At 44.6% G+C, this 16,213-nt stretch overlaps 2 protein-coding genes across 3 annotated transcripts in view; one reads left to right on the top strand and one right to left on the bottom strand.

The window, feature by feature from the left end:
* The window catches only part of TP53BP1 (tumor protein p53 binding protein 1), a 72,549-nt gene extending 67,548 nt beyond the window's left edge, over window positions 1-5,001 (top strand). For both annotated transcript variants that reach the window (XM_044918384.1, XM_021695755.2), the window contains 4 exons: window positions 2,943-3,037; window positions 3,571-3,770; window positions 4,270-4,415; window positions 4,790-5,001. In XM_044918384.1, the coding sequence (XP_044774319.1) occupies window positions 2,943-3,037; window positions 3,571-3,770; window positions 4,270-4,415; window positions 4,790-4,977 (629 nt within the window). In that variant the 3' untranslated portion in view covers window positions 4,978-5,001. The remainder of the gene's footprint in view (window positions 1-2,942; window positions 3,038-3,570; window positions 3,771-4,269; window positions 4,416-4,789) is intronic.
* A 914-nt stretch (window positions 5,002-5,915) lies between these two features.
* The window catches only part of TUBGCP4 (tubulin gamma complex associated protein 4), a 34,463-nt gene continuing 24,165 nt past the window's right edge, over window positions 5,916-16,213 (bottom strand). Inside the window, exons 10-18 of the mRNA XM_021695756.2 lie at window positions 15,883-15,933; window positions 15,355-15,460; window positions 13,538-13,645; window positions 12,957-13,095; window positions 10,409-10,586; window positions 9,737-9,871; window positions 8,138-8,254; window positions 7,367-7,506; window positions 5,916-6,662 (exon numbers count right to left, since the gene is read on the bottom strand). Of these exons, the coding sequence (XP_021551431.1) occupies window positions 6,650-6,662; window positions 7,367-7,506; window positions 8,138-8,254; window positions 9,737-9,871; window positions 10,409-10,586; window positions 12,957-13,095; window positions 13,538-13,645; window positions 15,355-15,460; window positions 15,883-15,933 (987 nt within the window). The 3' untranslated portion in view covers window positions 5,916-6,649. The remainder of the gene's footprint in view (window positions 6,663-7,366; window positions 7,507-8,137; window positions 8,255-9,736; window positions 9,872-10,408; window positions 10,587-12,956; window positions 13,096-13,537; window positions 13,646-15,354; window positions 15,461-15,882; window positions 15,934-16,213) is intronic.

Here is a 16,213-nt window from a genome sequence, read left to right as displayed (position 1 = left end):
GACAACAGCAGCATCCAGATGTTTCTGCGAAAGCTAAAGGTCCAGATGGGATGATGTTCTGCAGGTTAGAGTTGAATCTTGCAAGAGGGAATTGAATTAGGGAACATGGTTATCATAAAATAGCAGCACTGCAGATCTGTGATGGTTGGCATTTCAGGTGTGTGGATGACTCTTCGCTAACTAACCAAAACTCTATCTCACCAACCGCAGCCATGTGGAGGTCTGTAGAGACGTAGGAAGGGTGGTTGGGGAGTTCCAGGTAGGGTTTATGCTGTTTGGAAGGTGCATAAACAGAGTGATTGGTAAGATCGGCTCTGGCATGCGGGAGCAGGTGTGGTATGTGTGGGGTTTCAAGGTTAAGTGTGCACCCAGCCTTTTTTGTCAGACAGAATTGAGATAGGTATCATTGGAGATAAGGTTTATGAAGACTTTCCTAGCCAAGAGTGTAGTTTCACTTTGATCATAATGAGTCCCTTGAGGATTGTGCGAAATGTGCTATGGCATCAAAACAGTGTTTGTGGTCTTGTTTTCTTTTGCTTTTACAGTATTGCTAGACTCTGGACCTTCCTTATTCTCCAGCACACTCCTAGCCCTTCACTAGACCAGGACTTCATAAGGCAGTTCTGTAGATGTTTTATTTGTGGGTTGGTACAGCATGGTCAAGAAAGCCAGCTTTGGTATGAGATGCAGATGGTCCAGTTCCTTAAAAATCTGGGACCCTGGGTGAGATTAATAAACTCAGCTCATAAAAATTCCCTCCATTGCTGATATATCAAATGTTTTTAATCTCAACCTTGTAACCAAAAAGTGAGGGGAGGTAGGCCTTGTCTAAATGAGGAGGAAATTGGGCATTTTTTAAGGGAGATATCCAGGTTTTTTAAAGATTTTATTTATTTGACAGAGAGTGCACAAGCAGGGGGAGCAGCAGACAGAGGGAGAGGCAGGGCTAAGCAGGGAGCCTGATGCAGGGCTGGATCCCAGGACCCTGGTTTCGTGACCCGAGCCAAAGGCAGATGCTTAACCAAATGAGCCACCCAGGTGCCCCGATTTCCAGGTTTCTTGTGGAAAATGTGGTTATAGTGAACATGTCTGTTTTATGTTGCTCCTTTATCATTGGACATTGCCCAACAGTACCAAAGTCCTTGATAATTTTGGCACATTGAATGTCCCTCAATCTCAAGAAGCCTGAAGACATTTTTACTAAAACAATCTTCTAACAGAGTATTAACAGTTTTAAAGAAAAATGGGAATTTCTTAGATGTTACTTTAGATCAGAAGCTCATAAAATATTTGAATCCATTTAGTGAGACCTATTTATTAATGAATTAAGAATATGTTGGGAGGCATACCATCAGGGACCTATCAGCCATGGGGATTTGACTCTAGACTTGGGTTCATTTAGTACCTTTGTCCTTGATTTAGATGATGGAATTAAAAACCTGTTCATTTTAGCCTCTGGTGGGGCAGGGCCACTCATAAGCTGCAAAAAAGAAAAATCCAAAATGAGAAAAAGTAGAGGAGTGGACTACTGCCTAGGTGGGGTAATATTTTGATTACACAGATGCAAAGAAATATAACTGGGGATTAAAATCTAAATAGGTCAGGACTAGAAACAGACCTGGATTAAGCAGACATAACATTGAAGTTTTGGGAAAAAGGACCATGCGAGGCCTTGGCAGTAACTCAGCAGTAGAGTGTTGGTACTGAAAATTGTGACGAGGTACATTGAGATGGATCAACAGGATGTGGTGACAAGGCTGAGAAATAGTCCTGCTATATTCTGAGAGTCTCATTTTAAGAGGAACATGGAGGATGCTTGGTCAAGAGAAGAGCGATGAAGGTGAATGGGCTTGCCAGTCAGACCTACCCGGAGGTGTAGAGGCCTGAGTGTGGGGCACCCTGCACTTGCAGGCAGCTCCAGCAGGCAGGGAGGGCACCACAGGGCTGGCCTCTCTGCCAGGGGTCTGCTCTGCCGGCGTTTACCATTGGGCATGAGGGGGATGGGGAGTGGTCCTGGCACTGAACTCCTATGAAATTGGTTGGGTTTTTTATTTGTGATAAGTTCATTAGAACTTAATTTCTCAGAAGTCCTAATTAACTAAAATCTCTAATGTCTTGCTTTTTTCTTTTCTTTTTTTAATGTGTTATTTATATATGAGAGGAGCAGATATTTGGTCAAAAGAAGCAATTTCTAATTGCCTAGGGTCATTACAGCTTCAGCCTCATCTCTCATAACTTCTACTTCACCCTCAAGACTGTAATGCAGTCATTGATGTTCAGTGTCCTGAGGTACTTCAAGATCATCAAAGGTAGATAGTTTTCAATAAAAAGGTTGAAATAGGATTTTTCTGGCTAACCTTCACTTAATCAGTTACATTTTAGAAACCCTACTTACTTTGAGCATTCTGGTTCTTCAAAGTTTTAGTGTATAGGGGGTAAAAATGCTGATTAAGGGGGAGTTTGAAGGCTTTATTAGAAAAAGTGCTTAATCAGCTATTCTTTGTCTCCACAAGCCAGCAGAATTAGAGGAAATGGGCGTAGTTTGCAGGAGAGATTGAGGGTAGACCTAAGGGACAGCGTCCTGATGGTAAGGGTTACTCAAATTGGAATACCTCACCATGGGAACTGGTTGTGTGTCCATCCCTGTTAACAGTCCCATGACTCAGTACAGAAACCTTTGACGTTTTTAGGTCTAGGACCCACCCCATTTCTCATCTTCCCCACCCCTTCTGCTCTTGTCCCTTCTTTTGGCAGCATTTTGTAATCCTCATGACAGAGCTCTTTCTGACCCATGGGAAAACCTTTGATCTGTCTGTCTTTGGGATATAGTGCTATAGAGATAGCGGGGGGAGTGTAAAAGGAGGCAGTAAGAAGCAGGCTTAAAGTAGCGAATAAGAAGCCAACTAGTAATTATGATCTTGGTTGTCTGTTTTTTTAAATAGAATTTTTAGAAATTCCTCCTTTCAACAAGCAGTATACAGAATCCCAGCTTCGAGCAGGAGCTGGCTATATTCTTGAAGACTTCAATGAAGCCCAGGTGAGGAGTTTCTTTGTGTCGCTTCCTGGAGGGGCAGGGGTGAGAAGAACCTGACAGGGAGGGGACGGGGAGGTTGGGTACACCAGGTGGACAGTTCAGGCACTGGGAAACTGCTACAAGGTTTTGCATGAGATAGAATTTTTACTTGTGTGTAAGGAAGAGAAATTAGAACCCTTGTTTGTTAAAGGCTGTGGTTCTGTTTCTGGGACAAGAGCAGATTCAAATTTGTGTTTAATAGAAATCCCTATTACAGTGTTGCTGATTCTCAGCCTGGAGGGTTGAATACCTGCGATTGGGTTGTCCCTTGAGGGTTCAGGCCCCCAGAAAAACCTGCAGTTGAGGCAGGGAGAGTATCTAGGGAAGTCACTTGGGCCTTTCATTGAGAAAGGAAGCATTGGGCAGAAGGATAGGCTCAACCGCATTTTGGGTAGTATTTGGAATTGTTTAGATCTGTCCCCTGTGACTCAGGGCTGCTCTTCAGGGGCTTTCTGCAGAAGTCACCAGACCCATTGGTTCTGTTCCTTTTCTTCCAGTGTAATACAGCCTACCAGTGTCTCCTAATTGCGGATCAGCACTGTCGAACCCGGAAGTATTTCCTGTGCCTTGCCAGTGGGATTCCTTGTGTGTCTCATGTCTGGGTCCATGATAGTTGCCATGCCAACCAACTCCAGAATTACCGCAATTATTTGCTGCCTGCTGGGTACAGCCTTGAGGAGCAAAGAATTCTGGATTGGTGAGTATTTGAGAGCCCATCTAGGATGGTAGGCAGGAAGACAGCAAGCTTCTGGAGGGGGAGAATCTAGGTGAGAGTATTTCTAGAAACTAGAATCGTCATAGGATAAATTAGAGAATTTGAGTGAGTTCATTTCAGCAGTTCATCTAGTTTATGTCCCTGAGGTATCCTGGTTAAGGACCTTTTTGAAAATGTGTGAGGATTTCCATGTAGGTTTAGTAGTCTTGACCTCTAAGGTTAAGGGACTAAGTTTTAAGCAAGGCATTTTATTCTCAGTCCCAGGATGGACCTGGACAGCAGAACGGCTGTGTTAGAAGGCTAGGATCCCAGAGAATAGACATGATTCACAGGAGAGAAGGGGAGTGGTGCCCTAATGCAAGGCTTTGGAAAACATTCACACGTGCCCAAGTCCCTTTGCAGAGGGGCTCTTGTTGGATGTAATCTGTCATGCTAAGGTCTTTTCCAATTCCAAGGTGCTGTGTCTCTGACTCCTTCGTAGGCAACCCCGTGAAAACCCTTTCCACAATCTGAAGGTACTCTTGGTGTCAGACCAACAGCAGAACTTCCTGGAGCTCTGGTCTGAGATCCTCATGACTGGGGGGGCAGCCTCCGTGAAGCAGCACCATTCAAGTGCCCATAACAAAGGTACCTGGAAAGTGTGTGTGGTGTTATTGCTCCAAGGATGTCCTTAGACCCGTAGATGTTAGGCCTTGCAGTCTGATTGACGTTATCCATGTTTCTAAAAGAAAGGTACCACCTTCAAGAGGTGAGCCACTAGGAGTGAGGCACTGGGCTGTTGATGCTTCTACTGGTGTCCAGTGGTGTATTTATAAACATATCTATAAGGTTAGCATATAGTGATTATAACTTTTCATTTTTGGTTGTGATCAGTAACACTGTTTGACATAAAAGGCTTCAGTTTGGGCACAATGCGACATACTGGCTAGGAAGCACATCTTTTTTAATGGAAGGCTAAATTGAGTCTCCTCTCCTCCCTCACCTTCCCCTGCTTCCTGCAGATATTGCGTTAGGGGTATTTGACGTGGTGGTGACGGATCCCTCATGCCCAGCCTCGGTGCTGAAGTGTGCTGAAGCTTTGCAGCTGCCTGTGGTGTCACAAGAGTGGGTGATCCAGTGCCTCATTGTTGGGGAGAGAATTGGATTCAAGCAGCATCCAAAATATAAACATGATTATGTTTCTCACTAAGGATACTTGATCTTAATGATTTTATTCCCTGCTGTTGTGGAGATTGTGTTTTAACCAGGTTTTAAATGTGTCTTGTGTGTAACTGGACTCCTTGCATGGATCTTGTATATAGTTTTATTTGATGGACTTTTATGATAAAATAAATGTTGAATCTCTTTGGTTGTAATAACTGGGATTTCTTCATCCATTTCTTTGAACTTAATTGCAGAACAAATAGCAAGACAAACATAGTACCTTCTCTGCGGTTTCCAGTAGGCTTGTAGGAGGACAGCTAGCCAAGGAAAATAAGTGAATTTTAAAATTTTCTGTGGCATCTTTGTCAAAAGGTTATCCTGGGCTGTCTAAAATATGATACTTCCAAAAACCCGATTTTACAGTAGGCCCAGATCAATAGATGTAGCAAAAGTTCAATGGAATGGGGCACTTCCTGGCAATTAAAAAAAATCTTTTTAGAGTTGAGCTGACTTGTGGGTACTGTACTCTGAGAACTAAAAAGGAAAAAGCCCCAATTGCTGTGAAAGGGCAGCGACTGTAAGCCTGATGGGATGACTTTCTGCAAGGATAAACACGAGAAACACAGGGACAGCACTTGGAAATGTTAGCAGCTCTGGCCAGAGGTCCAATTTTATAACTATTATTGCTGTCACGGTTACTAGAAGTTATTCCTTCTCTACCCCTAGCAGCATCCCTGTTGATGTCCTCTCATTCTCTGAAGCAGGAGTTAAAAGGTTTTTCTTGCCAATCAGTAAATATTTTAGGCTTTCTGGACCATTTGATGTGTCACAAATACCTTTGCCATGATAGCATGAAAGCAACCATAGACAATAGGTAAATGAGTGTGGCTGGGTTCCAGTAAAACTTTATTCACAAAAACGGGTGGCGGGCCATAGTTTGCTAACTTCTCCATAGACAGCAGTGGAAGGGGTCACCTTCACACAATTGTAGGAAACAGGATGCAGTGTATGGTAGAGGATATTCTGTCACAGAGATAAGGACCAGAGTCACTGGCTACAGACTGAAGCCGGAATGCTGCATTCTTTTTTCGTATAGAGGGAGTTGTTCAATAAACATTTATTTTGGTTCACACCAAGATGAACATTAATAATTACAGTAATGGTTGGGCCAGATCAAGGGAACCTTAATTCCTGTGGTTCTTCCAAAAGGGGATAATTAGACTCGTAGTTTTCAATATTTGAAATCTAAGAATTTGACCTCAGCTTTTTCTTAAGGACCCCTTTTCTTTGTTGTTAAAGTAGTAGTAACACTTTAAATACATTGTCCGTAGCTAGAATTGCCCTATTTTCCAGTCTGAAATAATTGGAAGTTACTACTTACTGCCGTCTCTCGCAGCTTGAACAGTACCTAGGCACCTCGTAGGTGCTCAGCAAATGGTTGTGTCCAATAGATGTCCTCCGTGTAGTGGGTCTTGCAGGGTCACCACGTGCCCTCCGTGGTGGGTGAGGCAAGAGCTCCCCTATGGTGGGGCAGACCGTTCCACATGGGGAAGGATTTGTACCCACGAATGTTCAGTAGTAGTAGCTTCTAGGAGGAAAAGGTAGGGCCCTCAGTAGGCTGCAGGCGTTTGTTGAGTGGCTGGAGAGTGGGCTGTTTTGAATCTTCTGTCAGATTTGGGAACATGGTGAGAGACTATTGATTTGTGAACCAGGTATTTTCACATCCCGAAACTATAAAAGAAAAAAAAGAGTCTCATCAAATATGCTTTCCCAAGATTTTCTTCAAAGAAAGAGGAATCAGGGCAGCCTGTAATCTACATAATGTCATCTTCTAAAACTCAATTTTCTTTGACTCTTGCTGAAATCACTTAGGAAATATCTGCTTGAGGACATCTGAGAGAGAGAAAGGAGAACGATAAAGTGCTTTTTAAAAATAGAAGAGACCTCTGAGAAAAGCCAACCACCACTGAATCTACTGGATTAAAAAGCTAAGAATTAGAAGGGGCGATCACCTTTCCCTGGCGTGGCTGGGGGCCAGGGAGGCAGGGTGCCTGAGGCTGCAGAGCTGGTTAATGTCAGACCTGGGAACCAACCACAGCCACTCCGCTTCCCAGTTCTTTCTTCCAGCCCAGCTGAGAACTAAAAATCCATCTCAGCATCAGGAGTTTTAGTATTTTACTATGACAATGGCTTTTATTAGAAAATAAGCTTCATTAAAATTAATAAAGATCAAACACACCCCTTTATCTCTCTGAGCTTTAATTAGTTTCCTTGTTTATAAAATGAGGCCATTTGGATGAGACAGTGGCTAACGTCTCCCAGCTCTGGAATTATAACTTGTTAAAAAAGACAAACACACACACACAGACACACACACACACACACACACTCTCTCTCTCTCTCTCTCCACAGACTTCCCCAAGGCTGGTTCCTACCTGCCCAGAGTTCCGCCAGCCTGGGTGTAATATTTGTTATAATCTAGTCGTAAGAGTAGTTGAGCCAAATCTGAGTTGATCTGATGGTTCCGAACACTGGAGAGAATCTTGAATAGCAGTGAAGACTGGCGGCTAAAGCCCTGCAGAGAGGAGTCGGGCTGTCATTCCTCTCAGACTCACCAACTGTCCGTGTGGAGTGAGGTGGGAGGGGGGAGCTCGTTGAAAAACTCTTGCTCAAAATTCTACAGCACCAGCTGGCCTTCCCACAGCCTCGCTTCTCTTAGCTCCTAAAAGGTCTTCTTAGTACCGAGTCCACAGATAGCATGACTTTCTGTGGAAGTACACTCCCATTCTCAGTAGGAAGTTAGCATCCGCTTTCAAATTAATATATTCTGTTTTATACTGGGGCCGGGGAGAGCCTGCGTGTTTTTGTTCGAGTCAGATAATTACAATCCCAGTGAAACAGAGTTCGCTCAAGAAAGGAAGGAGGTTGGATAGGAGAATGTGAGAAAAAAGCCAATGCATGTCTGTGGGCTGAAGAAACTATTCACGGCTGAACTATTTTTGAATGCTGAGATGGCACATAACTATCTGCTTCAAAATGAACTGATACCAACATTTTAATCTTTGTATCTTGTTATTTCTGTGTGTACATTATGTATTGGGGAAATGCTTTATTGACGCAGAGGGAAAGCTCATGATTCCCCACTGGCAAAACCACCTCTACCCTTCGGACAGGGCTGCATACTGCCAACAGCCAGGCAGACTCACCTTCACCAGGATGCTCAGCTGGGCAGCCCCACGTTCATCCAGTGGGCCCAGGTTCTGACTGACCAGCGAGCAAAAGCTGTGACAGAGATCTAGAATTTCGTTCAGGCAGTGAAACACCTACCCAGGAAACAGTTGGTATTAGGAAAAGAAGGAAGATACATGTATGAAATTAAAGATTTGGGAAAACAGAGCTACCTTATTCCCATTCTTTGACCTCAGGAGAGACAATGTCACGTGTCAGTCCTGCCGGCCCCTCAAAATGCAACAAGTGTAAACCAAACTCTTCCCTTCCTGGCAAAGATGCTATCATTCTCTGAGTTACCCCTGCACAAAACTTCCACTGTAGCCACATCACACCAGTCATCATTTCTTGGACCCACCAAGTGTGCTCCTGCCCTGAGCTTTGCTTCCCACTGTCGTTCCCTATACCCGGGATCCTCTCCTTAATGCCAGTTCACGTTCCACCTTCTCAGTGGAGCACTCCCTTCCCCGTGTAGCCTTTAGTGATCCCCCTGCTTCTCTCTATTATCTGTACTGTTCTCTTGGCCTCTGTTCAGGCCACCTGTGTTGTTACTGATCTGTGTATGTATGTATGTATGTATGTTCTGTTTCTCCAACTAGATTGTGAGCTCCTTAAGGGCAGAGCCATGACTTATACCTCTTTGTATCCCCAGTGCCTTGCATACAGTAAGCACTCAATAAATATTTAATGGTGACCACCTGCGCTGATCTTCTGCTTTTCCCAAGGATGTGCTCATGCCATCCGAGGATAGTCTGCCTGTCACGATGGCTTTTGGTGTTGTCAGTTCACAGAAAGAGCCCTTGGGAGTGGCATCTGTGTAACCAGCTCTCCCTTAGTGCAGCACACATAGCTCCGAATAGGAACAAAAGAGAAGGCTGTAGTGTTTGTGGTGTGGCAGAACTGAGGGAGAACAGCTGGCTGACATCTGAGATGAAGTGTCATCTATGTAACCTGTATAATCAGAGAAACTATGAGGGGTCATTTCAACCTTCCCGCTTTCTATTCTGGAATTGGAAAGCATTTGTGAGCTTTAAAAAACACTAGTGCCTGGGTTTCACTCCAGAGATTCTAATTTAAGTGCTCGGGATCCCAGATTTTTTAAAGCTTCCAGGTGATTCCCATGTGTAGCCAAGGTTGAGAAGAATTCCCCTGAAGGAGATGTACACACACACATACACAGAGAGGGAGACACTACTCCACTTCTCTGTGAAAACAACTCTCAACTGGTCGATCCCGATCCAAAAGATTGCTAAGAAAGTAAGTACTATATATGCTTTTCGTTAGTCTTTCTGTGGTGTCAGAAAGGTTTTTAAAATTAAATCCTTCCCTTTGAGGGTTCAGCACATATTCTTTCTTCTATAGCTGCTCACCACATCCCTAGGATACAATATTTCAGAAATTCAAAGACATTTAAGTTCCCTTTTAACATTCCCTTTTAGTTTTGCTTTAAGTTGTGAAAAAGGTCTGAAAATGGAGATCGAGCAATTGTTTAATGATATTTCCATATCCTGGCAACTCGGGATCTAAGGGAACAGTCAGGGGAGAAGCAGTCTGAGGAAACCAACAGCCCTACTTACAGGTTTCAACAAGATAAAGGACTGAGCCAGCAAATTGCTAAGGAAGTGGTCGTGAGCCAATCGGATGCTTTCAAAGTCGCGGGTAGAATTGATCTGATGCAGCAGCTGTGAGAACTGAGACTCCAGCACATCTACCTGATGGGCAGTGACACACAAATACTTTCAGGACCTAGCACATTCTAAGCACTCGAGGACATTAAGATGCCTGACAGTAAGAAAGAGAAATTCTCCTTCCTATTCAAGCCACTTTAAAGCTGACCAAAAGCTCCCTTATGTTGCTTAGCCTTGTAGAAAGTTATCTGCCTAATGCCTAATAACCTCCAAAATTCTGGCAGACCCCCCCGCCTCATGCCACATCCCCTCCACTGACTGACTTGGTTAAGTCCTACAGATTCCAGACATTCTAGCCAACTCTAAAAATGAGGGTCAAATCAACAAGAGTTAAATACTGCATTGCTGACAAGAACCCCAAACTCCTCATTCTCCTTCCATTTTATTCCCACTTTCCTCTAAAATGCCACCAAGAAACCCCGCCGGGTGATAAAATCTGTAAATTTTCTCAACCCCCAACATTTCATCCAATGCAGGATTGCAGTCCCTCTTCAGTAAACCCTGCCAACCTCCCAGACTTTTCTTCATACCCCTTCCTCCTATTCATCCCTCGGCCCAGACCTGGAGATAGTACTGAAGATTATCCACCAAGAATGCCATGTGATTTCTTAGGCGCCACTTGACTGCGTCGGTCTGGTTGGACTTGAGGTGCTTGCGCTGCATCTGGAGGGCCCAGCAGTGCTGCAGCTCGGCCTGCACCCGGCGCACGCTCAGTAAGTACTTGAAAACAACATTGTACCTGGGACAGAAACGTCAGGCTCTTCAAGAATACAAACAACTTCACTCCCCACCTCACCTGCATGACACACCCTAGGACTCTGCCTGCCACCCGTCCCCCAAAAGGCAGGAAGGAAAGGAGAATGGCTAGAGCCATGGATGAATTTACTGTGGCTTATTTATATGGTGGAATACTACATAGCTGTCAAAATGAATGCGCTTCAGCTGCACAACCCAAGATGACTCCTAGCAATAAGATTCTGAATAAAAAAGGTAAATCTCAGATTACATATAGCCTTATATACTTTTTAAATAAGGCTTAATAATAATAAAATAATGTTTAATAAAACAACCGAGTAGAAAAAAAACATACTTTGAGGGAATACATGTAATGTTATAAAACTAAATATTAAAAGGACAGAAAACATGGCTGTGGGAGAGTGGTGACCTTGGGCTGGGGGAGCCAAGGGAGTGAGACTGGGAAAGACCATTATTGTCGGTGTTCCAGTTTCTGTGCTGGGAAGTGGTTTTATGGTGTATGTGTAAGAAGGAAGGAGGGTCTTGCATGGACCAATAATAAGAATGTGTTAGGAAGCAAGGATTTCAGTCAATCTGATTTTCTGTCCTAAAGAAGAGAACGCAATCGAAGGGTCCCTAACTCCTGCCTCATGGCAAGCTCAGGGGCTAGCTCCCTATGCTGAGAACACACATGGGAAGAACAGCGGATTCCTAGTGGAACTGGATATATTTACTTGTTTGTAGGCAGACTTGCAGAAACCAATCTGATTTGGTTTTTAAAATCATCTATTTCTAATGGAACAACATAGTAAAAATAGTACACCTTGTTTGGATTCTGACTTGAACAAACCGAAATATAAAAAGACATTTTTGGCTAACTGGGAAAATTTCAATCTGCACCAGATATCAGATAAGGGCTTATTGTTAATTTTATTGGCTGTGATACTGCATTGTAATTACATTAAAAACATGCACTTTCCGAATTGCACAGCAGTGGAGTGAAAGGACATGCTTGGGCTTTGCTGTATAAGGCTCTAGCGAATACAAGAGATGGAACAAGCAGCATAATGTTGACGGTTACTGAAGCTGGATAATGTATATGTGGGGGATCATTATAGTCCATACTTTTGTTTATATTTGGAAATTCTCATAATAAAAAGTTTTAAAAAATACATCTGAGATTGATTTCTTCAAGGGTGTTCAGAGTGTATCAGGTGAGGATGTAAATGTTTCCCTGTGGGACACTGGGAGCTGTGAAGGCTCAAGGACAAGGCCCGTGCAGCCTCCTCAGGTGGGCTGTGGGCTCTACACCTGCCACAGAAATCTCCCTCGACCAGCCTCGTCTTCTCCAGTTCATGCCGAGGCTCTCATACCCTAAGCTCTACCCAAAAAGGTGAGAGGATTGTGAACAGGAGCAGAGAGATGAAGAGAGGCCCTATTGTTCATTTATTTCCCTTTCCTCCATTCCTCTACCTGGAGCACAACAGCTGCCGTCCTCCAACCACGGCAGGGGCCAGCACAGGATTTGAGAGATTCATAAATGGTGTGGGGACGGATTCCACAGGCGACCACTAGCCAAGCATGCTTCTCCAGCCTCCCTTCCCCTAGAGCTCTGCTTCCTTGGCTTAGGGGACATGAGGTCCTGACGGAGCCGAGCAACAGCACCTGGCAGGCTCTCAGGATAAAGAACAAAGCTGATCCAAGAGCCTCGTACCACGTTGGTCCCGCTCCTGTATTCCACTCCAGCTTAGCCATCCCCACCGCCTCTCCCTGGGTAAGAAGGTGATCTCTCTGCAGTGGCTCAAGTCCACAGCAAACACTTGGGCTTAGAAAGTCTTCCCAGGTAGATCAACAAAAGATTACAAAAGTTTTAGAGAGGAAACTTGCTAGTCTGATGGAATTACCCACAGCCAGCTTCTCCATGTGGCGCCCAAGACTGCACCTTCCAGAGGCCACAGACTGGCAGGCTGTAAACTGCTGATTTTGCAACTTAAAAAATGACAACAGGGGCGCCTCTGTGACTCTCGATCTCAGGGTTGTAATTTCAAGCCCCATGTTGGGTATAGAGATTGCTTAAAAAATAAAACCGTTTTTAACAACAAACGCACACAACCACCACCACCACACTGATGATTTGAGGGTTTGACCCTCCTGGCCAGGACCCAGCACCCCCCATGGCCTCGTGTCCACAGCTTCACTTGCTAAGGTTTTCTGTCCAGTCCACGAAGGCATCTGAGTTTGCAGCCTCTGATTTACAGACTGTGTACAACCACCAGCTGCGTGGTTATCTTGCTCCCACCAATTCTATCCCTTGATCATTTCTACCCTTGGAAGTCAAGTCATATTTACCAATGAGAAATTCAGAAATACTCACTTTTCCAGAACAGCAGGGGTGAAGAGAATGTGCAGTGGCCACTGCACTTTGTAGGAGAGACCTAGGGCTGCCCAACCAGATGCAGGGGCTTCCCGGGGAGAAGTTTCCCGAGAAGGCCCTTCTCTTCCCTGAGCAGCATCTGTTAAGAGAAAAGACACTTGGTTCATCTAGAACCAGGGCTTTGACAAGCTGAGTCACATTCATGAGGTGAGTGCTCACTCGAGCCTGCAGTGTCAGAAGCACATTGGCGACAAAATGGGGACTTGCAGAAGGAGGCAAGGAACGTCTATGTGACATTCTCTTAGGAGGTCTTTCCGATTTTTTTCAGCCTTAAAGTCTGGTGGCTGGAAATAAAAAGAGACCATTCTAGCAGCAGGACAAAAACAAAAACAAAACCATGGCCTGGGCATCCCACTTAGCCTCTCTGGGCTTCCCTTTCCTCCCATATAAAATAGGGCCCCAGACAAGGTGACTTCTGAGGTCCAAAATGATACGGTTTCTGTGGAGGTGGGCGGAAGCACTGACGGGAGAACAGATGATGAACCCGTAGGAGCAGAAAGATGCAAGAAAGAATGGCAAACCTTTATGCTCCTTTCCGTGATACTCAATCGTCAAGTGCAACAGAGGGAGAAGGTTGTCATCGTCCAGCAGGACCTTGTGTGCGGACTGCTGGAAGGCCACATTCACATCTGCAAGAAGGAGCACATGGGCTGACAAGAACGTTAGGCTACATGACAGACCCAGATGCTGCTGGCTTTCCACTTCTGCTCCAGCCTGCCTGACGCTAACCATAGGACGCTGTGGAGATGGGCTGCTTTGGCCTGCCTCGCATGCATTTCTCCTTCTCTTGCTGATAATAGCACCCAATTTTCCTTGGAGAATCATCCCTCCCAGTATTATCCAAGTGATTCAGTGGGGTTGACAATACCTGATGCTGGGGGTAGGCAAGTGACCCAGGCATGCTCAAATGGAATATAATACTCTACCTTGTTACACTGTTTTGTTTAGGGACATGAATATGACTCAAGCCAGGCCAATCCAGAGGCTCTATTCAGAGTAGAGCCTTTTTTTTTTTTTTTTTTTTTTTTAAGATAAACAGGGACTTAGTGGGATGTGAGCTTGGTTGGAGGCCGTCTTGCTACCATATGGAGCAGGCCTGTCTGAGAAAGAAGGCAGAGGTGAAAGATGGAATGACACCAAGTCCTGAAGGCGTCATGTGAGCCACCAGATCAGACTTTGCCTAAAGCCTTCATCCTCTGACCTTTTCAGTTATCAGAATCAATACATTTTTCTTCCCCTTTGCATGAGTTTGAATTGGGTTTTCTCATATCTGCAATGAGAAAAGTCTTATGTGAGTACAGTGGCCATCTATTATTTTATAGAGTAGGAAAAAAGGTAACCCTGTTGTTTCCCCCCATTTTCTTTTTTTGATTCTGATCCTTTCCGGACTCTCCTCATGTAGTTTGGTTTTTGCTTGTTTTAAAGATTTTATTTGAGACAGAGAGAGAGAGCACAAGCGGGGAGGAGGGTCAGAGGGAGAGGGAGAAGCAGACTCCACTGGGCAGGGAGCTGGATGCAGGGCTCGATCCCAGGACCCTGAGATCATGACCCGAGTGAAAGGCAGACGCCCAACCGACTGAGCCACCCAGGTGCCCTCTCCTCATGTAGTTTGAATGGGAATGGTGATCATTCCCATTAGTCATGGGTGAACCCTTTACTGAAGTAGGCGTATCTTAATGTATGACATCTTTGATGCGGGGGTATATATATGATCTGGACAGGGCTAATGAAAACCCTTTCTTGGAATCTTTTAAAATTTGCTACCAGAGAGACTGGATTTGGCTCCTCTAGTAGACACTGTGAGGTGGTTCCTGGAAACTGTTGCTGGCCATGTTTCCAAATGGGACTGGAAGGCCATGAGAGAGCATGGAAGAGGCACAGACAAGATACAGTAAGAAAGAGAATTCTAGCAATATTCAAGTCCCTAGTTTCAGTTGTTCTGAAGTCCAGCTATAGTCCTATCCCACTGGAGTTACAGATAAAATACCAGATAAATTCCCCTTTTCTACCTAGGTTAGTTCAGGTTAGGTTTCCATCATTCACAACTTAAAGAATTCGAATACAAGTGGCAATAAGTAGTGATATGTCCCGTGAGGAATGTAGGATTATAATCTGATAAAATACCTGATTTATACCCACTCTTCCCGGAAGGATCAAGAGGCTACTCCCGATGACCTCAGTGTGCAAGCCCACCTGAAGGGCCTTCCATCTTTGGAAACACTGCTCTGTAACTCACCAGGCTGCTCTTACGTGGAACAGACTGAATGGTTCAGTAGCTATCAAGAAACACCCTACAACATCAGTCAACTGGTAATTCTCAGGCCCACAGGGCAATTACCATGTTCAGTTACTGCAGTGGGTGGTGTTTTTAACATGTGTTGAGCTGTGTCAATGAAGGCCTGAAACAGTTCTCCACGTCCCAGAAGGTAAAAGTCTTTAATGATCTGCGGAAAGAATTTCAATTTATAATTCAGTAATCTAGCAGGGCCAGGAGCTTCTCATTGTCATCATTATACATGAAGTTTCTAATCTCATCAGTGTGAGCCCAGCCTACAAAAGGATACAGGTTTTGGGCATTTCACATGGGCATACTTTGCAACTCCTCAAGGCAGGACAACTGGTGTGTCTTTAGTGTCATTTATTCATTGGCAACACAAGTATGTTCTCCCAGAAGGAAGTAAACACCCAAACCTTTATGCTATAGTACACGTGTAATATTAGGGAGAGTTTGCCCTCCTGGATGAGGACATGTGAGGCCACTCTGGAAGTCTGGGTACAGGCAACCAATGCTCTCAGGAGAGCCTAGAGAATAAAGTCACTGCCCACCAGCATCATTTTAAGAATTAAAAGACAGCTAAGCTGTTACCTTCAGCTGACCCAGTAAATCTGATTCTTCCACCATCAGCTTCCAGAGATGCTGTGAAAAGAACAAAACAGGGACAAAATTTCATTCCAAAGAAAAGTTCTATCAAGAATGGTTTCGGGGGCGCCTGGGTGGCTCAGTCATTAAGCGTCTGCCTTCGGCTCAGGTCATGATCCCAGGGTCCTGGGATCGAGCCCCGCATCGGGCTCCCTGCTCTGCGGGAAGCGTGCTTCTCCCTCTCCCACTCCCCCTGCTCGTGTTCCCTCTCTCGCTGTGTCTCTCTCTTCAAATAAATAAATAAAATCTTAAAAAAAAAAAAAAAAGAATGGTTTTG

This window comes from Neomonachus schauinslandi, chromosome 9, assembly GCF_002201575.2.
Source record: "Neomonachus schauinslandi chromosome 9, ASM220157v2, whole genome shotgun sequence".
NCBI lineage: Eukaryota > Metazoa > Chordata > Mammalia > Carnivora > Phocidae > Neomonachus > Neomonachus schauinslandi.
This window is presented reverse-complemented; position numbering and strand designations above follow the sequence as displayed.